This window comes from Taudactylus pleione, unplaced genomic scaffold (assembly GCF_031769625.1).
Source record: "Taudactylus pleione unplaced genomic scaffold, aTauple2 ptg000156l, whole genome shotgun sequence".
NCBI classification, from domain to species: domain Eukaryota; kingdom Metazoa; phylum Chordata; class Amphibia; order Anura; family Myobatrachidae; genus Taudactylus; species Taudactylus pleione.
Window position 1 is genome coordinate 12,734,706 of NW_028284558.1, and position 23,178 is coordinate 12,757,883.

Below are 23,178 nucleotides of genomic sequence, written 5' to 3' on the forward strand. Positions count from 1 at the left end.
ACGAAAAGTGGCCGGTGCACACCCCTACTTTGAATACATCTCTGTCCTTTCTGTACACATAGGGGTAAAGCTGAGAACAAACCAGGGGCGTATCTATAATGGGTGCAGGGTGTGCGGCACACATGGAGGCACCCACACCGCACACCCTGCACCCAAGATAGTCTTTATATTTACCAGTCCGTTGTCTCCAGGGGCCGGTGCTGCAGAGCACAAAAATCACTGTGAAAATGGCGGTGGCCATTTTCCCAGTGATACGCGCAGGCCATACTTGCCGACAATCTGGCTGCTCCTTCCGGGAGGGAGCAGCCAGATCGGCAGAACAGGGGGCGTGGCCGGCAAAAGGGGGCGGGTCCAAACGAGCTGAGGTCGGTTTGCGGGCGTGACAGGGGACGGGGCCACGCGATCGCGTCATTTTAGCCCCACCCCCACTACACAATGCAGAAAAAAAGGCATTGCGAAGCAGGGGGCGGGGCCAAAATGATGCGCATCGTATCAGCGGCCGCCCCCACTGCGGGGGTTTATCAGGTAATGGGGAGGGGGGTTCGGGGGATCGGCGGCAGGCGGGAGGCTTGCCTGCCTTTCCAGGGGGGCAGGAGCTGCACCCGTTTATCGGGAGGCTCCCGCCCGAATCGGGAGGGTAGGCTACCCTGGCGCAGGCACAGTACTATTATCCCGGGAAAACGGCACAGGCGCCAATTTCCCGGAGATCCAAGCATGCGCAGTAGATTCTGGCACTTAGCCAGAATCTATTGCACCAGTGGCCACCGTGGCACTGCTGGAGAGAGGAGGGGGCCCGCACTGAGTCTGCACACAGGCCCCTTACTCTATTAAAATGACCCTGGAACACACTACTCGATCAGATAAACGCTATAGCTTGTGCAGCACATACTATACCGTCTTCCTGATCTGATCGTTGCAGGAGTGTTTGAAGCGATTGATCGACTTCAAAGGCTCTGATGCTACCTGCATCCACACTATCCAATTATCGGGCCGATCAGCCAATTATTGAATAGTGTGTACCTGGCTTAAGATTTAGCTCTAGGATTTGTTAAGGAAAAGTAGACAACTCTAATACAATTCCAGGCACATTCTTATATGAGCCAGAGTGCTATACATGAACATACTGTAATCACTTTGATTTATATTTACAATTCAGTACTTCAGTGGATCTTAGTGTATACAACAAACAGGACAAAAACAAACACTGGGCCTGATTCAGCAAGGAATGCAGGCGTGCCAGTGCGTTTGAACGCCATTGCATGGGCGTGCATAAATTAGCCACTGCGATGCCCTACTCAGCCTCAGGCCTTATAGCGTGTGCTGAAGTTAGCAATTCCTGAGTAAGGCTTGTGCAAGTGTACGTGGGGCTGTGATGGTACTCGATTGTACCGATGGTTTCACAGTCCTGCTAAACATTACGGATGTGTGTAAGGTAAAGTGAGCGTCCTTATGTTGTGCTGAGATTGCATTGCGATCACAATTGATTAGCATACTTTCGCATTGAGACTGCGTGCATAATAGCTATTGCATTCGCATCCTTGCTGAATCAGACCCACTGACAATAGTTTCAAACATACACACAAGTGCTACTATGCAGATGATCAGAAAAGAGATAGCCAAGGGCAAATCTGCAGGCTGTGAAATCTGCAAACCTCAGATTCTCCATAACAGTGAAGTACAATGGCAATTGAATATGTACCTTACCTTCGCTCACAAAATACAATGTAAATCATGGTGTATACTGCAGATATACAGTAATTAAGCCTTGTTCTTGAAACCATTTCTAGACTGAACTTCCTACCTACTGTAGGTAGGGCCGCAAAAAGGGGGGGGGGCTGGAGGTGCACGTGCACCGAGTGCGCCGCTGCACCCGCCGCCAGTGTCCTCCAGCCTGTTGCCTCAGGGAGGCTCCAAGCCGGACACCCGCTGAGATTTTATTACCAGCGGGCGACCGGCTCCTTCCCTGCAGCGCTGCAGTAGCAAGAAGCTGGAGTTCCCTCCTGAACTCCAGCTTCCGGCTCTCCCCACGGGCAATATGGGAGAGACGTCATGATGTCTCTCCCATAGTTCTGAGGAGCAGCTGGGCGGACCGGACGTCGGCGGACGTCGGAGCGAGTTTAAGGTAAGTAATGTGTTTTTTATTAGCCTGTAAGCGGCACTACAGGGGCACTACTATGGGGGCATTACCATATGGGCACTACTACAGGGCATCAATATGAGCAATACTACAGGGGCATTACAATATGGGCACTACTAGAGGGGTATTACTATAGGGGCACTACTACAGGGGCATTACTATATGGGCACTACTACAGGGGCATTACTATTGGGGCACTACTACAGGGGCATAACCTCAGGGGGCATTACTATAGGGGCACTGCTGAAGGGGACATTACTATGGGGGAATTACCAGTGGGGCGCCACATTACTGTCTTGCCCCAGGTGACAATAATCCTAGTTTCGGCCCTGCTGTAGGACGCTACAGGCAGAATACAGGTGACATGACTTTTATGTAATTCCATGGTGCATGAATTTAAAATGTGTCAAATGGTAGATTGTGCATAATTTACAGTGACGTGCAGCATAAACCCTTATACACAAAGATAATCTGGAAGTCACATTACAACTACTTTTCCCTGTAATGCACAAATATGTTTTTGTTTTGCACAATATCCTACTGGTCTAAGGAAACAAAGACTACGCAACTATATGGTTTTGGAAATACATTTAAGTAAACATAATTTCATAGAGTAAAGGCATATTAGCATATATTGCAGTTATAACAAAATATACACCTCACTTGTGTGGACATATATAATTAAAAATAATACATTTTAGATACAGTTGGGACATATGGCAGGTAGCATTTAACTTAGGGGTGCTCCAGTCGTTACTAGTTTATAATAGGCACCTTTCCGAGCCATAAGTTCTTCATGATTGCCCTTTTCTATAATGACTCCCTGAGACATCACAGCAATGATGTCACAGTTTTGAATGGTGGATAAGCGGTGAGCGATGGCAATGCAGGTACGACCTTGTCTAGCTTCATCCAGCGCTTCCTGCACAGACTACAAGATAAAGTGAGGACATGCTATAAATCAATATGGAAAATGCATACAAATAAAATCAATATTATACATGTAAAAATAAATCTCAATAGTGAATAAAAACTTCAAGTGATTTGCATCATTAATAACAATCCCTGTCACGGAGGAATCTAAGGGCCTGATTCAGAGTTGAACCCTATGCCTATATTTACGCATTTCGCCAATGTTTTTATTACAGTGCATGCGTCTAAGTCACATGGCGCCTGCATCCCGAAAAATTGAGAGCCCGGGAGAGTAGGCATGTAAGTATTAGTCAAGTTATGAAAATGTATTAAGGTGTGTATTATAGCATTTGGTGAAGGTCTGTTCACCTATTGTGATCATTCTTTAAAACAGAGGACATATGGACGACAAAAAGATGAAGTGGACAGAATTATAACAATCTGTGTTTACTTAGAAATGATTGGAACCATGGGGGTGATTCAATGTCACTCGCTATTGCTATCTGTTATGGTAGTACAGCAGGCGGCATCACGCCTCCTGCATGCATTACTGTTTCCAACTCTATCCATGGACGCAGCATAGGAACATCTGCGTGTTCCGATGCTGGCTTCAGTGACCATGGGGTCACTCAAGCTGGCGAACGCAGTTGCTCAGCAGAGACCAGGAAATTTCCATCAGGCGATGCAGATCCAGGCCTCTTAATGCCCTCCCACTGGTGGTGACATGCCTCTGTTTGGGGAAATGAAGGCCATCACCGCCCCCTCCCCGCCCAGAAACGGCAGCAGACTGTCAATCACTGACAGGCTGCTGCCGCTCTGTGTGCGTAGGACCTGTACTGCACATGCACAGTATGGGTGCAGACCGGCACAATTGGAGATGTGCGCTAACCATTGGGTTAATGCACATTTCATGTTCATTTGCTCATTATGGCTGAAATATTTATTTATTACTTTACAGTAGGAGCCAATACTATTTATATGAATAATAATAGGGCATAAATATTTTTCAGCAAATGGGTACACATATTTATTTCATTATTTGTCCATGGGGTACAATTAAGTTATTTCTCTGTAGTGGTAACTGAGACTCCAGCCAAATTGGTGTGGAAAAACTGGTGTCAAACACACCGATATGTGATCAAATAATCACATCTAACTTCTTTTATGTTTGCTATTGAAGACCAGCTTTGATAGATGTTCTCCATCCATCAGGCCAGTATACTGTTTGCCCCTAAGAATGATCATCCATCCACCGGATGTCAGTAAAATGAAGTTGTACTGAATAAACAAAGATCACCAAATACAGAATTGATCATTTTAGTAATCATGACCTCTCTCTTGTAATCGAATTTGACAAAGTACTAGAGCACAAACCTTTTCGCTCTCAGTGTCTAAGGCTGACGTAGCTTCATCCAAAAGCAAAATTTTAGGATCTCTGACAATAGCTCTGGCTATGGCAATGCGCTGTTTCTGCCCACGGGAGAGCTGGGATCCTTGTATTCCAACATTAGTTTCATATTTCTATAGAGGAAACAAAGACAAATACTGTACATTAGTTTGTATAAGTTTTCCTAAGAAACTATTGTTTGTACTACATTTCTTTTCCAAACACCTGCATAAGCAAAACACAGGGCGAGAATTTATTATAAAGTACAATAACTTTCAAAAATGTGCAAATATAAATGCAAATATTGGCATAGGAAAAATTTAGAGGAAGTGTAAAGATAACATGAACTATGTATATTTATGCCCCATGTAGTATAACGATGATATGGAGAATGTCTAAAGATAACATAGAATAGTGTATACTTATGCCCCATGTGGTGTAGGGAAGACATGGGAAAATGTAAAGATTGCAAGAACTGCATATACTTATGTCACACGTTGTTGTAGGAAAGATTAGAGGAAGTGTAAAATAACATAAGAATGTGTACACTGTACTTATGCCCCATGTTGTTGTAGGAACAGGGGTGGTTTAAGAAAGGAGGGTGTCTGTGTGGGGACTACTGCGTGCTGGCCCCCTCCTTTCTGTGGTGCAGTAGACTCAGGAATTGTGGCAGTGTCTACTGCGCGTGTGCAGGTCTTCAGTAACATAGTGCCCACACCTCTACTGCGCATGCTCAAATCTCCGGGAAAATGGACACCACACCAATATCCTGGTGATGTGCAGTGTTGATACGGGACTCAGGAGACATAAAGATTAAACAATGGGTACAGGGTGTTTGATGTGGGCCGTGTGCACTGCACAATCTGTACCCATTATAGATACGCCAATGCATAGGAAAAATGTAGAGCAAGCCCCTTGTTAGTGTAGGCACAACATAGAGAAAGTGTAAGGAATGAGTAAACGTGGCTTGACAGTATTATTACTAAATGCTAAATTATAAAATGTAATATAAAATTGTAATATACTGTATAATTGCAAAGACAAAAAAAATAAAATTAAATTGAATATAAACATGTTATTTTTCCTATAGAATTCAAACGGGAATCTTCTTCCCTGCACTAGTCCAAATGGAAATGTCAAGTAACTGTCGAAGCCGGATGATTGGCAGACAGGATTTGCGCGACGCCATCTTGCGAATGGCGACAAGACTCCATCTTAGAAATAGGGAACACAGCGCTATTTTGTCAAAACCACATAGTACACAAAACATAACGTGCACACTTACACAAAAGGTTCCCTAGTCAAGGTTTATTCAGTAATTATTAAATAAAGACTATTTGATATCTAAGGATTTATACATGATAAGTAAATAGTGTTTGGTATTGAACTGACCTACACTTTCTCAACAGCTTTCCGGTATCATCGGGGTGAAGATCGTAACATGCATTCTCAACTTATGGACCGTAGAGAGTTAAAACACCAAAATGTACCTTGTAAAATGTTAGCAGCTTAGTTATGCATGCAGGGGGGAATAAGGGGACAACAAGCTTTTGGAGGCTGATCTGTGTCCATTTGAAGTGACCTGTTTAGCATTTGTATCACACTGTTGGGATAGGAGTTTCACAGGTGGGGGGAGGAGTATGCATTCTGAGAACACACAGGCCAGGAGACACACTTGGAGCAGGGAATTGGAGGAGAGAGGTTCTCTCTCACAAGACAACCAAAACAATGGGACTCTGTTCAATCGGGAACATGGCTAAGTATATTGTTGTTAAACTGTACTGTAGTTAGTCTATTTGGGTATCTGTAGCGAGTTTTGTGTTAACCTGTTATTAGCTTATCTAGATTGTTTGTAATAAGTTTGTAGTTTGGTAAGGGAATTCATAAGTCTGTGTTAGCACACAGTGGATGATATGATGTGATCTAGTCTGTAATGTTATCATCTACACTGTAGTGTACAATAGTCTGTTCATACTGGTTGTTTTAGCAGCATGCAGGAAAGGGATTGATTATGGAGTTTTTGTAATATTTGTAATGATTGATGCTGGTTGATATAATTGTTTGAGATCCTCTGGTGAGCTGTGTTAGGGCCTTCCCATGTGCTTGAACAATATCACTGCTTGGGAGAGATAGGCTTGGTATGTGTTGTATACTCATGAATGTAATCATAGGCTAGTATCAGTGTTATATTATGGAAGTTGAATTAATAACAGCTTTGAATGGTCAGAAGTAATTATCGTGTGGAAGAATAGTCTGCAGTTTGTTAAAGATGGCTACCTCCATGTGGGGTGAACAAAGGAAATTCCATGTGCTCCACGTTTCCCCATTGAATCATGTGTTTGATTCAATGGAAGTTGTGAATTGCTAGTCTTGTGGGTATAGTTATAATTCTCAGATAGGTATATTGTAATTATTATAATTGTGATCATTAATGGATATATGATTTACAGAGTTACAACTTAATATGGGTTTTCTAACTTTCAAAATGGAGTTTGTCTAGAGACCATGCGGTTTGGACAATAGGGCATGTATCATTCCCAAACCCCCACACACACACCATCACCAGCCATCTTGGACATGTGCTCTCAGCAGACATTGATATCTCTATCATTGTAGTTTGATCTGCCTGTCTCTGCGTGTGCCTCTCTCTCTCTGCGTGTGCCTCTCTCTCTCTGCGTGTGCCTCTCTCTCTCTGCGTGTGTCTCTCTCTCTCTGTGTGCCTCTCTGTGTCTCTCATTGTATTTTGAAGTTTAATCATGCATATGTATATCAACTGTACCTTGTGACTTTATGATTTATTTGCGCTTCTTGTAAACAGATCATAGCGTGTAACTGACTGTACTTTTACCTTGAATATCACTTGTGCTTTGGAAAAACAGATTCCACGTCTAAGTCTTTATTTATGGTGTGACTGCATACGCAAATTAGCGTCATCCTTAGAAGGTATAGGCAGGACATTAGAAGGTATAGGAAGGTGTGTATAGAGGTTCATTCTAATATTAACACAACGCAAATAGATGGCTGTCACTTTATATAATGTGGCCGTATTGCTAATAGGATAAGTGCTATCAGCTGGAGGGTTAAATACACAGCTAAATACAGTAGTGTGTATCATTGTACTAGCCTTCTTGCACACACATGATATACTGTATGCCTAAAAAAATGTACCGGCAGATGAAAAAAGAAGTGGGCTACTTCGAAATGCATTGGTGGTGAATGTGGTGGACCTACACTGGAGAAGCTTAGATACCAACAGCTGTTACTCAGAGCTGACGAGAGCCGCGCCGGGCCCAGGTGACAGGGGGCATGACCTAATCGCGGAAGGGGTGGCCATGCCCCCTTAGAAAAAAACAACAACAAATTATTTCAGCTGCATGCTGGGGAGGGGGGTGCTGTGTGCCCCTCAGCCCGGCACACAGCCAATGGGGGGCGCGATCAGCGTGATCGTTCCCCCCATAGGCATAGGAGACTGCTCCGGCTGCTGCTTTAGCAGCCACGAGCAGTCTCCCAGTGCAGGCCAGCACACATCAGCGTGTGCTGGGCTGTTGTGATTTAAGAGGCAGAGGGAGCGGTCCCGGGTCCCTGCAGCAAGCCCGGGCCCGGGTAATTTGTACTCGCCCCCCCTCTCGGCGCCCCTGCTGCAACTTAAAAAGACATCCATTCCCGAGATTTACAGTGGATGGAGCTTCTTTAGTATCACACTGCTGCTCAAGCTCATTTTGTGTAAGGAGACCTACGCTCTAGAGTTGGAGATATTGTATCATTTCATGTGCCTGTGTGACACCCGTGAAACGAGTACCCCTAGGATGGTGAGGGGTTAATTCAGCCTTGGACCAGGAAGGGCTCCTCCAACACGTGTGAAGCGCGGGGACAGCGGGCGCTGATTGGAGGAGCCATTCCTGTCTCTCAAGCCAGGGGATTGGCCAGGAAGAGGAGTGTGTGGCGTGCAGCACGTGAGGAGAGAAGCCTGAGACCGCCAAGCTGCTAGGCTTCAGGGAGCTGTGGAGCAGCCGAGCCAGGAGAACGGACGCCAGGGACACGCAGAAGGTAGATCGGGTCAGGTGAGCCACGGCAGTGGGGAGCTGGGACCAAGGGCACCACTGGGCAGCGCATTGTTAAGACGGCTACCGCAGCAACAGCCATTAGCAGAGATACACAGCCGCGGCAGCAGCATACAGTACAGGGCAGCCATCCTCCCTGCCCCATACCACCACAGCAGCAGGGACCATAGGGTAACCCTAAAACACCCTCACTCCAGTGCCAATATTCGTACAAGGCGCCGTCCTGCTGCCATCCACAACTCATTCTGCCAACCATAAGATGGCTGCAGGCTAACAAGTCTGTCTTGAGCTGTAATTCTGCCAACAAGATGGCCGCCGACTAACTGCAGTATAGACATACAGCTCCAGCAGTTGCAGAGATATATAGCCCCTGTACCCAGGAGTAACTACAGGTGTGGTGAGTTGAAAACTGATTGCACCGATAGCAAAGCTGCACTGACATTTAATACTAGTGGACTTACCAATATCGCTTTGTGAAACAGTGAAATCTCAGTGTTATCTTCACTTCCATGGTATATGAGTTACCTACCTCACTGGCCAACTTTATTACTGTTAGCTTTGCATGTTTTCCGGATCACACAAGGACTGTCATTCACGGCACCAGTGATCCTTTGATACTTGAGAGTGGAGTATACTACTTAATGGAGACAACATAGCCCCAGTGGCCTGGGATAGAATTGCGGGACCATTTACTAGTGATAGTTGCATTTGACCATTGAATAATCCTGATTGCCAGTGAACTGAGGGCCTGATTCATCTTTGGGAATAGAGTGAGATTTAGCACTTAACTGATCATCTTGGTGAAACCATGCTGTACTGCAGGTGGGCAGATTTAAAATGTGCAGAGAGATTTAGATTTGGGAGGGAGATGTCTAAACCGTACTTGCCGACATTCAGCTCCCTCCTTCCGGGAGGGAGCTGAATGTCTGCGTGCAGCGGGGGGCATGGCCGGGTATTTACGAGGCATTGGGGGTGGAGCCGGGGCGGGGCCGCATGATTGTGGCTCCGCCCCCTCTATACAATGACGAAAATATTGGCATTGTGAAGTAGGGGGCGGTTCCATGATGATGCGATTTAGCACGAATCGCGTCACTGGCCCCTCTCACTGCGGGGGTTTCTATGAGGTAGAGGGGGCTCGGGCGGCAGCCGGGAGGCTTGCCTGCCTTTCCGGGGGTCGGGAGCAGCACCCGATATTCGGGAGGCTCCCGACCAAATCGGGAGGGTAGGCAAGCCTGGTCCAAACTGACATCTAAAGTGCAGGGTAATAATAAAGCTGTGCAGTATATGTGGGCTACATAAAAAAGCAGCCAGCATTTACACTACATACAAAAAAATTATGTATTTACACCCCTTGCATTGCAACATGGTTTGTCCAGGTAAACAGTTCAGTGATAATCCTCACTCTATTCCCAAAGCTGAATCAGGCCCAGAGTGTGCCTATTGTGAGAAAAGCTATGTGTACATCAAGTGGTTGAATTGCTGTACTGCGTGCAAGACTCCCATATACATACAGTATTGGCGAATCTTTCCTTTTCGAGTTGATACTAACAAAAGCCACACCAAGTGGGACTAGTACCATGGTAAAAACAAATTGATCTATTAGAGTTCCACCAGCTGCAGCAGCAAAGACGGGCAGGCCCATAGTGTGATGTGTTTCAGGTCATATGAATATTTGGGGCTATTAGCAAGTTCAGTACAGTCATTACTGCAGAATTGATTTCTTGAAGTGTGTAGCTGTGTGGAATAGGGATATTCAATGAGTAATGCATTCAACTGTGAATAATAACATAAAAGTTGCTTTATATTTATATTGTTCAACTGCCTAAGTAACATTATGCAAATTTGTGTAGTATCGTGCAAGTATTTGCTTAATATGTGTAATCTCTGTGTTTTCCCCACTGGAATTGCATTAAGAAGGCTGCCTCATTGGGTGAGGTGTGTTATCTATGCAAGTTCCCTGCTGACCCTCTAATAAACCTGTGTTCACAAAAGACAAGGGGGTAGATGTATTATAGCGGCACTTAACGTGTCACTATATCGCTTCCTGCTTTGCCTCTTTACCGAGGCGAAGCAGGAAGCACTAACGATGAGATGTATAAACATCTCATCGGCCGGAGCGGGGAAGCGATAACTCTCCTCTCTGGCGCTACCCGCTAGAGCCTAGTGCTGATGCGCTGTGTCTCAGTCCCGGCCGGCTCCACTGAGCATGCGCGGGATCTCGCAAGTATTGTGAGATCCCCGCGTGCAGCCTGGAGCTGGCAGCCGCCGCAGCAGGGACTGCTGTGGGGATAGGACAGCGCCAGGCTGTAGCTGTCGATAGCGACAGCTACAGCGGGCCGACCGGTCAGGCGGTCTGACCGTGCATACATGGCTAGGCTATCGGCGCTGCTATCTTGTAGATAGCAGCGCCCCTGTCATTTACTGCCAAAACCCCGATCATACATCGGGCTAGAAGAGGTATCAGCACACATAACATGTGCTGATACCGTTTCTGAGCTTCTTACATCTCCCCCAAGCTGCCTCGTCACCTCTTCATGTACTTCCATTACCCTCACCTCTCGTAAGTTGTATGAAGACCGAACCATAAAGGTGCCTATCCACTAGAAGACATGAAAACGACTGCACGATTATGACATTGTAATCGTGCAGTTGTTAGTCAGTCTGTGATGTGCCTATAATGAACCAGCAGTCGCTCAGTGTAGGTACATCCATCATCTGCAAACACGCTGAACCTGACGCTATCGTCAGGTTGTCCGGCATGTTTGCCCGATGATAGATGTCTAAACGGCCAGCGGGAGCGCGCATCACTGGTTGTTTTAGACATTTTTGCAAACCATTTGTGAACGAATTGAACAATAGCGATATCGTTATCGCTCAATTTAATCGTCTAGTGGATGGGCACCTTAACACAAGAGGTAAACTCTTTCCTTTAATTGCAAGTTGGGGATGCAACTCCTGTATTAATGATTTTGTTTGTAAGTGTGTTGTATATTTGGATTTGATTAAAGTATATAAGAGGTAATGTACTAGATGTCTCTCTCCTTATTCCATATGATGAATACATGCAGGAATACATGCAGGAGAATAAGAGGAGGAATTATATTTAGACACGCCTATCTTTCAGATATGTTTGTGAGAGCAATTATAATCGCAGTTATTTATTAATGAAAATAGTCTTATTGAACATCACTATATATGTTTTTTTCTCCTTTGTTTCTGAAAAACATTGGTATATACTGTCATTGCCACTGTAAGGCGCATGCACACAAGTAATGTGCAGGGATCATGGTGTCCTCTGTAATGTGATTTGAAGGAATTTTCATTCAGTCACAAGTGTGCTATATACATTCCCCATTGTATACTAATCAGTGTTTTTCCTTTCTTTCCATGTGTCAGTGTTTTGCCTGGAGTTCATATGTGCTATCTTAAGCACTGAGAAATTGTTATTTTTTATACTTTAATATGTGCTGGGTGATACCAAATTCTTGGGTGCATATTCAATTAGGTGCGAAAAATCAAGTACTTTTCGCCTGGCGAGGTTTTCGCCGTCATCGCTGGTTTTCGCCGTCATCGCTGGCGAGGTTTTCGCCGTCATCGCTGGGGAAAACGGCACCCGGCGAAACACAAAAGTGCTGTCAGATTTGGGGAAATCAGTCGGACACCCCCCAAAAGATGAACTAACATTGGGGATCATTGTAAATGTCCCTGAATAGCTCTGCTGAAGGTATTTGGGGTCCTTAAAAGCTCTCATTAGCTGCTAATTAGCGTCTGTGCACAAGTGGTGAAGAACAGCATTTGGGAGGTTTTTTGGGAAAATAACTAGTCCCACTAAATTTGGGGTAAATGAAAATGGGTGCAAGTATGGTTAAAAATCACAAAAGTGGAGTTTTAAAAAACATGAAAAACGCACCTACAGCATGCACCTGTAATAAAAAAAATATCTCTGGGGCTTGCGGAAACGAGACCCTACCACAAGGGTCTCGTTGCAAGCCTGACGGTCGCGATGGTCTTGACCATTGCGACCATCTTCCTGGCCGCTCGCTATAGCTGTGGGTGGTCACCCACAGCTATGCAAGCGGCCAGGAGGCCGCTCTAAAAAAAATAAAGCCTGGCCCTGATTCAGAGTGAGCGCTCTGTCAGAGTGTCCGGCTCTGAATCAGGGCCATACTTCCTAGGTTCATAAGTTAAATTCCCATAACAAAAAATAAATAAAGAAATAGGGCCCCATTTACAAACGAAAAATAACCCCTTTAGCGCTCGCTAAAGGGGTTATGCCAGGTTTCAGTATTTAGTAAACAGCGGTAATCTTAGATTACCGCTGTTTTTACAGCATCTCTCTCGCCATCTTTTAGATGGCGAGAGCGATGCAGGCCCCATTGCCGGCAATGGAGACCCGGCGGTGCCTTTCCGGCTTCAGCGAAGCCTTCCAAGCACTGAAGGACTGTCGCGCATGGGCATAACACTGGAGGCCCGTCGCTGGCATCGTTGCCAGCAGCCCAGCGGAGGACCTCGCTGAGGACCGACTTCGCGGGACCTCGCCGGAGGGGTAAGTATTACTAAATACCAGTGGAATTTTCGTCTGTATCACAGTGATACTAAACGAAAATTCCTGCTGGTATTTCGTTTCGTTTGTAATTGGGGCCCATACAGTGGCATTTCTAGAAAGGAGGGGGGCTCGTGTGCAGTCTCCGACACAGGCCCCGTCCTCTCCGCCCGGCGGCCGGCAGCGCACTGAGCTGTGCGCGGCTAGCGCCGGAGTTATAGACTCTGGGCACTAGAGTGTGCCCAGAGTGTATAGTGTATGCACAGGGCACCGGGAAAATGGCCGCGGCGGCCATTTTCTCTGTAATGCGCATGCGCAATTGACGTGAAAATGGCGCCTTGGGCAGTTTCCAGTTGTTTTACAGCGCCGGACCCCTGCACCGATGTGGGACTCCGGAGAGGTAAGTAATATTATGGGTGCAGGGTTGTGAGGTGCGGGGGCCCCCCTGGACCCAGGGGCACGTGTTCCCCGCACACCCTGCACCCATTATAGATATGACCCTGGGACCATAGTGTTTTATAAACAGTTCCTGGCGGTTTAATTCACTTTTAATTATCTGACAACATGAATCTCACAATGATTGAATCCCTTGGAACAGATCTAACCTTTTTTGTCTGTGTACCAGATATTGGCCTGTCATTCTGGTAAATTACTGTGTACAAGACGTTGGCTGTATTCCTGTCATACTTGTGAATTCAGTTGTTGGCTTTACTCCTGACTACCACTCTACTGAATTGCCCTGTACCAGTGCCTGACTTGCATTTGACCAATGGCGGCTCCAGAGGTGAAGCTGCAGCGCAGTCCAAAATTCAAATAGGGAAGCCACACCAACTGCCACCCCAAACGCTGCCAAATATCACCGGCCAGGACTCACTTGCAGCTGGTGTGGCTCACCTATTTGAATTTTGGACTGTGCTGCAGCCTCAACTCTGGAGCCACAACTGCATTTGACTTATTTTGTTGAACTGCTGTGTATCAGTACTTGGGGCCTGATTCAAAGGTCTACGCTTTTGCAACAGCCGATACATCTGTGTACACAGCAACATATGCAACCGGACTATTGCTGGTGCCTCATGAGATGTTCCAGGTGCAACACTCACACAAAAGTCATTGAAAAGGACCTTTCTTCCAGGATAATTGTATTTGTGTACCATTTCATATATATACTGCACACTTGATGCGAGTGTTAAAACGGGTATCCACTACCCGACAGTCAAAAAGACTTAACGATATCGTTGTTGTTCATTCGTTCACTACACTGCACAGTGGCCCTGATTCAGAGCCGGACGGTCTGACAGAGCGCTCGCTCTGAATCAGGGCCGGGCTTTTTTTTTTTTTAGAGATTGGCCTCCAGCTATAGCGAGCGGCCAGGAAGATGGTCGCGATGGTCAAGACCATCACGACCATCGGGCTTGCGACGTGACCCTTGTGGTAGGGTCTCGTTGCCGCAAGCCCCAGAGAGATTTCGGCTCTAACAGAGCCGAAATCTCTCACACTGACATCACTCGTGATGTCAGTGGGGCCGGCCCCAAACGGAGGCGTTCACATGGGAACGCCTCCGTTTGTGCAGCCACTCCCCCGGCCCACCCACCAAAGGGGGCCTGCTGTCACTCAACATCGACAGCACGCCCCCTTTGGGACGAGACCCGGAGCGTCGGCTTGCCCGCTTGAGAGAGCAAAAAAAACCTGACCTGATTGAGCCAAAAGAGTTATATTTTTGAATGCATCATGCACTAATTATAAAAGATCACCTAAAAATGGTATGCAGTCGGGAAGCCGGTGGACTTAATCCCGACAGTCGGGTTCCTGACTGCTTTATCCCGGCGAGGGTTAAATGACAGGCGTCTAAATCTAGACACCTGTCATTTTACCGACGCCGGGAGACCGGCGCCCGGCATCCCGAACGAAGTGATGCCGGGCACCGAGCGTGGACAGCCGCGGGGGGGAGGGTTAGGTTTAGGGCTCCCGGGGGAAACTTAGGGTTAGGCACCCCTCCGAGAGGTTAGGGTGAGGCACCCCCGGGGGGGATTTAGGGTTAGGCACCCCCCCGGGGGACTTAGGTTTAGGCGGCGGGGAAGGGGGGGTTAGGTTTAGGCACTTAGAGGGGGGTTTAGGGTTAGGCACTGGAGGGAAGGTTAGGCTTAGGCACCCCTAAGGAGGGTTAGGGGGGGGGGTTAGGTTAGTGAATACTTACCTGGGGATGATCGGGATTTTCACCCATGTCAGGCAGCCACTGTCGGGATTCCAACCGCCGGACAAGCGTCAAAAATCATACTGATTCCCCTAAAAATAACCTTAACCGCAAAAATGACGCAGACCAGTGTTATCATTTGGATTAAGTACTGTATACTCACATCTGGCAATGAGAGGACAAACTCATGTAAATGTGCCTTCTTTGCAGCCTCCATCACTTCCTCCATTGAGATGTCCCGAGAGTTATCGCCATACTTGATGTTTTCAGCAATGCTGCCTTCAAATAACACAGGCTCCTGGGACACTATGCCGATCTTGCTTCTTAAAAATGCCATGTTCACACCAGTGGTTGCGTGACCATCCACAAACTGCGTATAGGAACACATGTTGAGTTAGACATATACAGTGTATACACAGGTAACACGGACAGAAATGGAAATGTTCAACTTTAAGCTACAGATGTAGACTAAACAAATAAATAGTAATAAATGAATAATAAATGCAGTTCTAAATTCCTTACAATGACTGTATGCTTTTCACATTTATCTGAGCTACGTTTATGAGCAGAAAATAAAAGATGCATTTCCCAGATCTGATTGATAACTCTCTTGGTGAAATGAGTGAAAACATCACTTCAAAGTAGGGGTGAGCGGGTTCGGATTTCTAAAATCCGAACCCCCCCGATCCGCGTCCGATCGACTTTTCCCGCCTGACTCGGATTTGAAATCGAGGCAAAACGTCATCATCCCGCCTTCCGGGTCTCGCGGGTTTTGGATCCTATATAAGGTACCCGCGTCGGCGCCATTTTCTCACTCGGCTGTGGACAGTGAAGAGGGAGGGTGGGAGTTAGGGCTGGCTGGGCTGTGTAGTGTAGTGTAGTGTAGTGCAGAGTAGTGTTGTGTTGTGCTGCGCTGTGCTGCTGTTGTCCATAGGGGCTGTGTCCACTACTTCAAAGTCCATAGGGGCTGGCTGTGTTGTGCTGTGCTGCTGTTGTTAATAGGGGCTGTGTCCACTACTTCAAAGTCCATAGGGGCTGGCTGGACTGTGTTGTGCAGTCAGTTCTCCATAGGGGCTGTGTCCACTCCAAAGTCCTGTGTAGTGTCCCAGTCCTAAAGGGGTGCTGTAGTGTTGTCCAGGGGGTGCTCTGTCCATCAGGGGTGCTCCCCCAAGTGCTAAAAAAATTATATTTTTTGTGTGTTTGTGAATTGTGTGCGCAGTAGCCGCACGTGCATCAACAAAGTAGTGCCAAGCTTGCGCCTGTGTCATAAGTAAAGGGCCGGCTGGCTTGACTGTTAAAGGGTGCTGTAACCCCCAAAGTACACTCCAAACCAAATAAAAAAATATTTTCTGTGTTTGTGAATTGTGTGCACTGTGGCTGCACGTGCATCAATAAAGGAGCAGCGCCAAGCGTGTGCCTGTATCCCATAAGTAAAGAGCCGGCTGGCTCATTTCTTAAAGGGTGGTGTAACCCACAAAGTGCACTACTCTCCAGGAAAAATAAAAAAAATATTTTCTGTGTTTGTGTGCGCCTTAGCCGCACGTATATATCAATATAACATAAATGGAGGACCAAACTTTCTCAGATAAAAATAAAATAGGGAAAGATCAAGAACCACTTCCTCCTAGTGCTGTTGCTGCTGCTGGGAGTTGTTCATCATCCCAGAGAGGAAGTAGGAACACCACTACTTTTACTAAACAATTGACCCTCCAACAGTCCCTAGCGATGAGGATGAAGTACGACAGCAGTCATCCTGAAGCAAAACGTATAACTGAGGCCTTGACTGCTATGTTGGTGTTAGACGTGCGTCCAGTATCCGCCATTAGTGCAGTGGGATTTAGACAATTGATGGAGGTAGTGTGTCCCCGGTTCCAAATCCCATCTAGATTCCACCTGCATCCTCAAAGCAGCAGCGACAAGCGTGCGTCTGTCTGTTAAAGGGTGGTGTAACCCTCAAAGTGCGCTCCACAAACAATAAAAATATTCTTCTTTTTTTTCTGTCTTTGTGAAATGTGTGGGCTGTAGCCGCACCTGCATCCTTAAAGCAGCAGCGACAAGCGTGCGTCTGTCTGTTAAAGGGTGGTGTAACCCTCAAAGTGCGCTCCACAAACAATAAAAATATTCTTCTTTTTTTTTCTGTCTTTGTGAAATGGTGTGGGCTGTAGCCGCACCTGCATCCTTAAAGCAGCAGCGACAAGCGTGCGTCTGTCTGTTAAAGGGTGGTGTAACCCTCAAAGTGCGCTCCACAAACAATAAAAAAATTCTTTTTTTTTCTGTCTTTGTGAATTGTGTGGGCTGTAGCCGCACCTGCATCCTTAAAGCAGCATCGACAAGCGTGCGTCTGTCTGTTAAAGGGTGGTGTAACCCTCAAAGTGCGCTCCACAAACAATAAAAAAATTCTTTTTTTTTCTGTCTTTGTGAAATGTGTGGGCTGTAGCCACACCTGCATCCATAAAGCAGCAGCGACAAGCGTGCGTCTGTCTGTTAAAGGATTACATCGGTGACAGCATCCAAGTAGGCATGTCAGACAGTCCGTATCTGTACTGGCAGGAAAAAGAAGCAATTTGGAGGTCCCTGTACAAACTGGCTCTATTTTACCTGAGTTGCCCCCCCTCCAGTGTGTACTCCGAAAGAGTGTTTAGTGCAGCCGGGAACCTTGTCAGCGAAAGGCGTAGGAGGTTGCTTCCACAAAATGTGGAGAAGATGATGTTCATAAAATGAATTATCAACTCTTCCAGGGAGACCAGCCTCCAGAACGTACAGAGGGACCTGTGGTTGTGGATTCCAGCAGGGACGAATTAATACTCTGTGAGGATGAGGATGTACACAACACTGAAGAGGGTGAGGAATCGGTGGATGAGGAGGATGAGGACATCTTGCCTCCGTAGAGCCAGTTTGTGCAGGGACAGATTAATTGCCAGCTTGTTTTGTGGGGGCCCAAACGAACCAATCATTTCAGCCACAGTCGTGTGGCAGACCCTGGCGCTGAAATGTTTGGTTTGTTAAAGTGTGCATGTCCTGTTTATACAACAAAAGGGTGGGTGGGAGGGCCCAAGGACAATTCCATCTTGCACCTCTTTTTTTTCTTTGAATTATGTACTGTTTGGGGCCTAGTTTTTCAAACTGCCATCCTGTCTGCCACTGCAGTGTCACTCCTAGATGGACCACTTGTTTGTGCCGCCCACTCGTATCTCTTAGCATAGTCATCCAGCTACCTCGGTGCAACCTTTTGGATATAAAAACACTATTGTGAGGTGTGAGGTGTTCAGAATAGACTGGAAATGAGTGGAAATAAAGGTTATTGAGGTTAATAATAGCATAGGAGCAGAAAAACCCACAAATTCTGTGATTTTAGCTGTTTTTATGCTTTTTTTTAAAAAATACAGATCCAAAACACAAAACCCAGAACCCAAAACACAGAAGGGTGGTTTTGGCAAAACCAATCCAGATCCAAAACACGAAGAAAGATCCAGATCCAAAACCAAAACACGAAAAGTGGCCGGTGCACACCCCTACTTCAAAGCCCATTTTATTACCACTGTAGGGCATGTTTCCAAGTCGTACGCTGCAGTGCCTCTGTGTGTGTGCGTCTTTTGCTGGTATTACTTCTGCGACTTCACGCTAATATTGCTTAGAGATGAACAGTTCAGTTTTACTGAACATCACACACAACCGAACTTTGGGGCTTCGAGTAGAACCGAGTCCTGACTTCTCGCAAGTTCAGGTCTCGGATCTAAAATCCGGATGTTTGATGAACTTGTGTGCTTTGGACTGCCTTTACTGCCTGATTCAGACCCGCTCGCAAGCGCATAGCGCTCCTAAGCGGGTCGATGGCTGGGCAGTGAATTTTCACTCGCTGCGGGGCTCACTACAAGACGGGGAGGCTGTCGATTGTGATTGACAGCTCGCCCCGTTTTGTAGGCGTGCAGGGGCCGGTAGCTGAACAAACGGAGGCGTTCCTGAAGGAACGTCTGCCGTTTTGTAGGCGGCCCTACTGACATTAGAGCAGGAAGTTCACTGAGGCTTGCGGTGGACGAGACCCTACTACAAGGGTCTCGTCGCAAGCCCGATGGTCGCAATGGTTGCAACCATCACCTGGCCGCCCGCTAAAGCTGTGGGTGGTCACCCACAGCTTAGCGAGTGGCCTGGAGGCCGGCCCAAAAAAAAAAAACAGACCGCCCTGATTCAGAGAGAGCGCTCACAAAGAGCGTCCGGCTCTGAATCAGGGCCTTACGTCCATTCCCTGTGATTTCAGGTGCTGTGAGATGGTCAAAATTGACTGGAAATGAATGTTATTGATGTTAATGATACTATAGGAACAAAAACAGGCCCAAGTTACAGTACATGATTTCAGCTGTTTTTATAATTTTTTTAAAAACTCAAAAACCGAAAAAAAACACTTGAGCGTGATTTAGCAAAAACCAAAACCCAAACACGATGATGATTTAGAACCAAAACATGGAGGTCTCCGACTGCGCACATCTCTAATACGGGAGGCAGGGCGCCGGAGCTAGAGAGGGCATGCCCGTATGCGCGCCGAAGGCGCGCACGCGACCGAGAAGGGGGTGTGGTCATCGGAAAAGGGGGCGTGTCTATAAGACGCGTCCCCTTTTCGTCACTCTTGGAGGCGTGCCCGGCACTTACGGACACGCCAGGCAGCCCCCAAGCCCTACAGACAGGGAGAATAGATGCCGGGCGCATGCACCCGGCGTCTGTACTCCGGCGGTGACCTGGTCACCGCATGTTTCTCCACCCGCGGGACACTGCGTCCCGCGGGTGAGAACGGCTCCCGCAGGCTGTGAGGGCAGGGTGCTTTTTGCCCTCCTCCTGGAGGGCAGGGTGCTTTTTGCCCTCCAGAAGGAGGGCAGGGCGCCGCGCCCCGCTAAAGCAGCCTAGCGGGAACGCTACGTGTGCCTGCATGTGCTAGGACTGAGATAACCACTTTCAGTGTCTACAGACACTCAAATACCTCTGGGTGGCTCGGTCGCAGCATTGAAACTTGCACCAGCCCCATGCTATGTGCAGATTCGCCATCAGAGTATGGCCTCCAATGTAAGCGATTGTGCGGCTGAGTTTGTAACCAGTTTAGCGACATGCCAGCGTGCCAGCGACACTCCCATAACACAACCATAAGATGGACCATATCTGTGCGTCTGAATAGCCACCTCCCTGTCACCGACCAGGAGCTCCCAGCACTTTTTCAATACATTTTTTATGCCATGCGTCTCAGTCGCAACTGCGCCTACCCACCGTGGGATGCATGTGCTGTGCGACTTTTGAGCATCTTAGATGTATGCGCAGAAGTAAAATGACCCAACTCCGTGTACTTTGGTATTGTGTGCAACTCAGCATCAGGCCCTACATGTCCTCTAGTCACCAACACTGAGGTTTTCAGAAATAAACCACAGAATTTAAAACATTATAGAGATACAATCTACTTACAACGTTACCCTCATCAGGATCATAGAATCTCTCCAGTAATTGGACACTTGTACTTTTTCCACAACCGCTGGTTCCGACAAAAGCAAGAGTCTGACCAGAATTCACAGCAACGGAGAGACCCTGCAAGACCATGGTAACTGGACGACTGGGATACGTGAATTTGCAGTCCACAAACTGAATGTCCCCTTTAAAATTGTCCTGTGCATTAATTAACAAGATACATGAGTGAACAGAACAGCATAAATCATCCCTATTTTCACCATGTGCGAGTTTGTTATGGAGCCTATTTATAAAGCCAAGGTCTGTTACCTCATAACTATTATTATTACTTTTTAATACATTATAGGGAAATTCAGATTATATACAATAAATACAAATGAACGTGAAACTCTAAATCAGCCTGTGTGTCTATAGGAAGGGCGTATTAATGCCAGAGCGGGCCCTTGTGCAGCGGACTCCCTTCCTCTGAGCAGAGGGCCCACCCAGTCCCTCTGCATCTTACCTTGTGCTTACCTCACGCGCCATACTTTCCTACTCTCCTGGAACGACCGGGAAGCTGAAAATCGGATGGCGCTCCCGTCCATCCGGAAAAGTGGGCAAGTCTTAGGCCAGTCATCTACCCCGGACCCAGGGCAGGGCCACAATGATGCAATTGAGCAGTCACACCCCCGGCTCCACCCCCCAATGCAGCGTCAAGTCCCAGCCACGCCATCATATTCGCAAGCAGTGCTTTTTAATTAATGTTTTATAATCTTCACACCAATACCTGGCCCAATGTAGCTTATTTATTATGCAACCGCACACAAGCTAACAGTAACCTACTAGCATGCACTGTAGAAGGAAATCTAATTTACTGTAGTTCTTCTTTTACAGTGCATTGCACAGTTCTAGCAAATGTGTTTTTACTTCCCCCCTCGCGGGGGGTTTCCTAGAACTGAAAGTTTATGCATTATATCAGTTAGACAAAAATAGAAATAAAAAATAACCTAAATTCTAACCTAAATTATTAACAAAAGTGCAGTAAAATATAGCAATCAACCAGACATTTGTCTTTTTTGTCTGATTTGTCACCAGATTGATCAAAGTTATTTGTTGGTTGGTTGCTGTGTTTGTAGTAACTTTGTACACATTTGTGTAATTCCATTTACAGTACCGTAGGTAGCTGTGAGTCACAAATGACCATTAGTGAAAGGCAAAAGTAGAAACCCTAAGCTCTTTTGTGAAGTCACACGTCCACTTTTTCACAACCGCTTCAGATCAGTCTGTGGATTTGTGGGCCAAGAATGTATCAGCTGCATGGGTGCAATTAATTACTCTGGCTGACAGGAGAAATTTGGTGGAAAGAGTGCTGCCTGCGGAGACAGAAGGGATGCTGGTTGGGGAGACAGAAGGGGTTCTGGCTGGGGCGACAGAAGGGGTTGTGGCTGGGGAGACAGAAGGGGTTCTGGCTGGAGAGACAGAAGGGGTTCTGGCTGGAGAGACAGAAGGGCTGGCTGGAGAGACAGAAGGGGGGCTGGCTGGAGAGACAGAAGGGGGGCTGGCTGGAGAGACAGAAGGGGACTTGCTTGAGAGACAGAAGGGGGGCTGGCTTGAGAGACAGAAGGCGGGCTGGCTTGAGAGACAGAAGGGGGGCTGGCTTGAAAGACAGAAGGGGGGATGGCTTGAGACAGAAGGGGGGCTGACTGGAGAGACAGAAGGGTGCTGGTTAGAGAGATAGAAGGGGGCTGGCTGGAGCTGGAGAGACACTGCAAGGTTGAAATTGCAGAATCACAGGGTGTGGATGGCTTTCTATTTTGTCAGTCCCAGGCCCCAAAATTTCTGATGGCAGCCCTGTAAAAGCCTATGTATTGTCAACGGCCCCCAATAATTAAGTATATCCAACTCACAAGCAGTGGATACAAAAGTACCGGAGCATTTCAACATTGCTCGAGTTGCGAGATAGCTGTTCCGTAATCATTAATTACTAGTGGTGAAAGTTTACACTGCCGAATTCACACATGCACACAGAGAGGGTCGCTGAAGGAGAGGGATTCGTTAGGAATATGATGCCTCTTCGCACTCCAGAATGCATTCTAATAGGTAACCGGTAACTAACGGCCATCTGAAGATGGCGCCAGTTTCAGCTGGCAAACTCCAAAAGCTTTCAGTTATCGGAGTTTGCTGAATAAGGGGTGGCCACATTGGGCCCCTAATTATGAAAAGGCCCATTACTTAATACATTTGGATACTATTGTTTCCACAATTATAACAGGCCCATAAGGGATGATAAATAGGTCCTATAAGCACTGTAGGTGAATGTGCAATTGTATAAATAAAAACAGTCACTAATTCTAATATTCTATTATCATGAAAAAATCTTTTCATCTAGTTTGTCGAGGCTTCATTACTTGAAATTTAGAGCTTTTACACACATATATAAAAGGAAGATTTTGTCAGCAGTTACGCAAGCTACCAGCATGTCTTTTAAATGTGGGTGAAAACTGGGGCAGCTGGAAAAAATGTACA

General features: G+C 46.7%; 1 protein-coding gene across 1 annotated transcript in view; it reads right to left on the minus strand.

The window, feature by feature from the left end:
- Nucleotides 1-2,867: 2,867 nt before the first annotated feature.
- LOC148521649 (bile salt export pump-like) overlaps nt 2,868-23,178 on the minus strand; it is a 144,156-nt gene continuing 123,845 nt past the window's right edge. The window contains exons 24-27 of the mRNA XM_088474902.1: nt 20,674-20,871; nt 15,395-15,601; nt 4,424-4,570; nt 2,868-3,068 (exon numbers count right to left, since the gene is read on the minus strand). Of these exons, the coding sequence (XP_088331028.1) occupies nt 2,868-3,068; nt 4,424-4,570; nt 15,395-15,601; nt 20,674-20,871 (753 nt within the window). The remainder of the gene's footprint in view (nt 3,069-4,423; nt 4,571-15,394; nt 15,602-20,673; nt 20,872-23,178) is intronic.